The 6,000-nt window shown below is 41.0% G+C and overlaps 1 protein-coding gene and 1 long non-coding RNA gene across 4 annotated transcripts in view; one reads left to right on the forward strand and one right to left on the reverse strand.

Moving 5' to 3' along the window:
* The window catches only part of LOC122558991, a 129,096-nt gene that overhangs the window by 62,948 nt on the left and 60,148 nt on the right, over nt 1-6,000 (forward strand). The gene's annotated exons all lie outside the window — the stretch shown is intronic.
* LOC122558990 (constitutive coactivator of PPAR-gamma-like protein 1 homolog) overlaps nt 1-6,000 on the reverse strand; it is a 139,032-nt gene that overhangs the window by 37,623 nt on the left and 95,409 nt on the right. For 2 of the 3 annotated variants that reach the window (XM_043708020.1, XM_043708019.1), the window contains exon 10: nt 3,055-3,229. The exons of the other annotated variant lie outside the window; for it this stretch is intronic. In XM_043708020.1, the coding sequence (XP_043563955.1) occupies nt 3,055-3,229 (175 nt within the window). The remainder of the gene's footprint in view (nt 1-3,054; nt 3,230-6,000) is intronic. 3 annotated transcript variants of the gene reach the window in all.

Below are 6,000 nucleotides of genomic sequence, written 5' to 3' on the forward strand. Positions count from 1 at the left end.
GTGAGGATGATACAAACTGTCTGCAAGAGGACATAGATAGGCCAGCACAATGGGCAGATAAGCAACAGATACAATTTAATATGGAGAAGTGAGAGGTGAATGTATTTTGGCAGTAGGGATGGGTCCAGATTTTTAAAGAGTGCACTGGATGGGGAATTATATTCACCAAGCTTTGAAGATAGCAAACCTTGTTGAAAAAATGATTGGAAAACCATATACGACCTTGGTCTTCATAAATATAAGATAAATTATGGGGAGATCCAGCTGATTACAAAATGATCTTAGTTTGACACAACAGTGGACACAGACAGACAATCTCAAAGACATACACTTAAGAAGTAGGAAACTCTATCAAAATCTTATTCAACTCTCCTCTGGAATTAGGTAGCTTAAAAGTCCAGAATTACTCCATAAATTCAAAGTGATGGGAAGCCAAAATTTCTTTCACATGTTTACCTTGCAGAATGTACCCTGGAAGACCTCCAGTCAGGAATTTGATTGAACTCGGTGTTTCATCAGAAGGTTGCGTGTCCATACTGGAAGTTAAATGCAGCTATATTTCTCACTGCTGTAGTCAGATTTCAAGTGGGATAAAACCTCAGTTTCAAATAATAAACTTTTAATTTGAAACAAACTTAAGGTAGGGTTGGATGCCCATTTCTCAAGGTTACAACTCTTACTGGTGAAAAATTACTAGTCCAGAGTTATAAACTGTTGCTTCATCAGGTCTCAGAAAAGATAGACAAAGTTAAGTACTTTCAAATTTAATTTTTAAAAGATCTTCTGAAAGATTTTCTTTGATCAAAATTTCACTTTGAACGTTTTAAAACAAAGAAGATATTTCTATTCAAACGATCATTACGGACATAATTTGAAATATCATACATCTGTTCACCACATTTAACGCTAACACATCTTTTCTACCTGAAAAGGTATTAAGCTAAATTTGGATTGTACTGATCTTAATCATTGTAAATTAAGGAATTTTAAAAAAATACTAAAAATATTTAGGTCACAAGGAAAACTGCTGCCAGTTGTTCACAAAAATGCATTGAGGCTATGGCTTATTGTCAGATTAGTTGACTGAATACTTATTTCAACCCCTGCTGAAACTGATGGCAAAGAGTGGACCAGCATTCTAATTCTGTGGACTGATACTCTTCATCTCAGTAACCATAAAATGATGAAAAAAGATTATGCAGTATTCAATGACAACTCAAAAGGGAAAGAGCCAAGGATAGATGTGATTTATATTGTAGTAAGAAAGAGAATGTGAAGTGTTATCCTAGAAACACACAGACAATTGCCTGAGACGGGAATTGAACCCAGGTCTCTGGCACTGTGAGGCAGCAGTGCTAACCACTGTGCCACCGTGCTGCCCATACTGTGCCACCCACAACATTGAGTATGAAAGTTCGGAGGTCATGTTGCAGCTGTACAGGATATTGGTTAGGCCACTTTTGGAATACTGCGTGCAATTCTGGTCTCCCTTATGTAGGAAGGATGTTGTGGAACTTGAAAGGGTTTAGAAAAGATTTACAAAGATGTTGCTAGGGTTGGAGGGTGTGAGCTATAGGAAGAGGCTGAATAGGCTGGGGCTGTTTTCCGTGGAGTGTTGAAGGCTGAGGTGTGACCTTTAGAGGTTTATAAAATCATGTGGAGCATGGATGGGGTAAATAGACAAGGTCGTTTCCCTGGGTTTGGCGAGTCCAAAATAGAGGACATAAGTTTATGGTGAGATGGGAACAATTTAAAAGACACCTAAGGGACAACTTCTTCACACAGACGGTGGTGCGTGTATGGAATGAGCTGCCAGAGGAAATGATGGAGGCTTGTACAATTACAACATTTAAAAGACATCTAGACAGGTACTTGAATAGGAAGGGTTTAGAGGGATACAGGCCAAGTGCTGGCAAATGGGACTGGATTAATTTAGGATATCTGGTCAGCATGGACGAGATGGACTGAAATGTTTGTCTCTGTGCTGTACACCTCTATGACTCTAGGTTGGTAGAAGTAGGAATGGCCGCAGAGGGAAGGGAAGGGTGACACTGAGAACATTTTAAACCCCTAACATAATGTGAACTGAAGCCAGTGGTGGTTCCTTTTCCTAGCACATTGTCACTCAGAAAGAAACGAATAAAAATACAGAGGAAAATTAGGGAACAAGGAAACAGACAGGGACAGAGGCTCAGTTGAATGAACAGAAAATAGGAATAACCCATTTGGTCCTTCGAGCCTGCTCCACCATTCAATATAATCATGGCTGATCATGCAACTCAATACTTCCTGTTTCTCTACATACCTTTTGATCCCTTTAGTCCCAAGACTCACACCAATACAGACAACCTAAAATTTATCTAGAAAATGCCTCAGGAAATATAATTATTAAAACCTTCCATATGTTCATATTTGAGGTCGACAAAACAATGTCAACATTGAGACACTTTGGACAAGCTTGTTAACATTTGCCCACTATAAATGTCCATATTTACACTGTATACCCTGTATAAACTCTCACCCAGCAGCGATACTATAGTGACATCTCGGTTCTTTCTTTTTTTTGTTCAGCAATTCAGCCTTTAGCACAAATCAGTCCCTACACTCCAACTAAGTCTACTTGTCTGTTATTTTAGTTAGTTAACTTTAAATATGGAATGTTTTTATTCAACAAGCATAGAATTGGGATATTTATGTCAGCTTGTTCTGTCCACCTATCTCATCATTTAACCTCATCTTACCTGAAGATGATACATGGTCTGAAATTCTCTACCTCCCCCAACCAAATGTAATGCCACCCTCCAACCTAACAAAACAATAAGCACTTTTAAATTCTGATCATTATGTCAGACAAATTTGACATAGATGGACTCCAATACCCAACATAATATTTTGCATTCGCAAATGCAGACTGTTTTAATTTGGAATCCCAAAAAAACTACTTGACCAACACTGCTTTAATCAATATACTGTGTTTTTTTTCCCACAATCTCAGTATAAACTTTTAAAATGATGTGCTATAAATACCCAGCACAGAATATGAAATTAACTTACTTTCAGTAGGGAATCTATTTTTCCTTAGTGCAAGTCTTTCAGCTTTTTTCCTAGCCTCAGCTAGGCTAAACAGGACTCCATATACACACTGTCGTATTGGCCTATACAGCAAAGCAGCAGGAGGCAAATCTTTATTGGCTTCATCTTCTATGCTAATGGAGATCTTAATCTCCCCCTATAATTAAAAACAAAGTATTCATCATTAGATACTGTTCACCATTTTCTACAGATTTTCCCCTTCGTTCTTCACTCTCCACCTCCCTCATTCCCATTCCCTTTTTCGCCTGGCTTTATACTTGATTATAAACTGTTAATCTCTAATTCCTTTCACGTCTCATGAAAGGTCATTGAGCTGGAACACGAACCTTGCATCTCTGCAGACACTATTTTATCTGATGACCATTACTGTCATTTTCTGTAGTACTTTCTTACAATCTCTACCGGTAAACACAGAATCAAAAGGTTTTAAGAATTACATGATTCATACCAAACAACAGAAATTTGCATGTTCAAGGACAACTTCATTTATTTCCATAGTTTATTTAACCATTTACAATATTCCATATTTTAACTGACATAATTATTCCGAAATGTGTACATACATGTTTCTTCCAAATTTGTCCTCATGATGTTGTCAAAGCTGACGATCAAAATTATCTCTCCTCTCAAGGAATTTCAAGATATTCACCCACAAATGGAAAAACAAATAGTAGGACATTTCCAAGTCAGGAGTGTGCAACACTTGGAAATCACAGGGCTGGGAAATATTTTCAATTGAACTTGGTAAATCAATACATGGCAAAATATAGATATTGTCCATCAGGAAATAAACCCATCAACTTTATCTGGCATGTTATGCACGTGATGTTCAACACTCTGCAACACAATTCACTCAACATCCTTTTGAAATGTGCCAGCAAGCCACTCAGTTGCATCAAACTGCCCAAAAAGGTAAATAATGAAACAAGATGGACTATTTGGCACTGGCTTGGGCATCATATTTCGACACACCAAGCTCAGTTGAACATGCAACATTGAGCTAATATCTGGGGACCTGCCCCAAACCTTCCAAGTTGTACAATAGATTAGTGAACTAATTGTATGGTTTTGCACACTTGACCATCAGCCAACATCCCAGATTCCTGTATCACTATTTGTGGGCAAGTTCTCTCTCCCACTAGCAGAACAGATCTAACAGTGATGGTAGTGTACAGCTATGCAACTGGAAGGGAGTGGTCCTTGGAGTGTTTAGCACTGACTCTGGATTCCATAAGCCATCGATGTCAGGTTAAACATTGAAAAGAAAACATCCCACTGATTAACGGTTACTGCCCCCCTCAACCCATGAATCTGTTCTCTTCCACGTCAAACACCACAGCAAAGAAACAATGAGGGTAGCAAGGGCACTGATGAGCATTTGGTGGGGTACCTCAATATGCATCATCAAGAATAATTTGTTAGCTTCATTACTGCCGAGTCTCCAACAACAAAGCTACCAAAAAGGCTTGTGTCGTGTTAAGAAGGTACTTGGCCTTGCCCTGGCCTACTTATCAAATAAGTATCTTTCCCTGGCAGTATTGGCTGAAGTGACTACCATGTTTCTTGTGGAAACTAAGCTCCAATTGTCTCTATCTCTGCAATCTCCTCAAACCATACTCCAAGATATCTGTTTTCCTTTAACTCTCCTCTCTTGAGGACCACTGATTTTATTAATTCCATTATGGGCAGATGAACAGCTCTGGTCTAATGAGGAGTGCAGTAATAGCACCAAGCAGATTGAAAAGGAGGTGCTAACCTGTGGTGGAGCTTCAAAACATAACAATATGCATGCTAAAGAGCGCAGGTAGTCTGTAACTGAAAAAGTTTAGCATTTTCACAAAGAAATAACTGGATGAAAGCACTGCAAGTCCTGCCATATTCTACCATGAATGCTCGTAGAAAAATAAACTTACAAAGTTTGGAGGTTTTATTAAGTTCTCCATCCTCAATAATGAAGAAGCCAGCATTTGACTGGAAAATACAAAACTGAAGCATTGATGACAATTTCAGTCAGAAATGATACTACAATATCCCTCGAGGTTTCCAACATCACACATGCCAGTCTGCAGACAAAATCAACAGTAATTGTGCACACTGAATGTGCCTTGCCCTTATTTTCCGTATTTTCACCATCCCCCCCAGACCTCCCCCCCCCCCTCTCTGAGGATGAACGATCAGTCCTCCGCAGAGGCCTCACTTTCATCCCCTATGCTCCCGGAACAATGAGTTTGACACGTGGCTAGACATCGAGCATTTCTTCTGCCGCCTTTGGCTCCGTGCCTACTTCTTCAACCAGGACTCTTGCCCACCCTCTGACAACCCATTCTCCCACCTCCAACACACCTCTTCCACCTGGACATCCTGTGCTGGCCTCTTACCTGCCCTCGATCTCTTCATATCCGCGACATTGACCGCCTCAACCTGTCCACCCCTCTCACCCACTCCAATCTCTCACCCTCAACGCGCAGCCCTCCACTCCCTCTGCTCCAAACCCAACCTCACCATCAAACCGGCAGACATGGGAGGCGCAGTGGTAGTTTGGTGCACCGATCTTTACACCGCTAAGGCTAAACACCAGCTCGTGGACACCTCCTCCTACTGCCCCCTTGACCCTCCACTCCCTCTGCTCCAAACCCAACCTCACCATCAAACCGGCAGACATGGGAGGCGCAGTGGTAGTTTGGTGCACCGATCTTTACACCGCTAAGGCTAAACACCAGCTCGTGGACACCTCCTCCTACTGCCCGCTTGACCACGACCCCACCTCCCACCACCAAACCATCATCTCCCAGACCATCCATAACCTCATCACCTCAGGAGATCCACCGCCTCCAACCTCATAGTCACACAACCCCACACCGCCCGTTTCTACCTCCTGCCCAAAATCCACAAATCCGACTTCCCCGG

This window comes from Chiloscyllium plagiosum, chromosome 18, assembly GCF_004010195.1.
Source record: "Chiloscyllium plagiosum isolate BGI_BamShark_2017 chromosome 18, ASM401019v2, whole genome shotgun sequence".
Taxonomy (NCBI): domain Eukaryota; kingdom Metazoa; phylum Chordata; class Chondrichthyes; order Orectolobiformes; family Hemiscylliidae; genus Chiloscyllium; species Chiloscyllium plagiosum.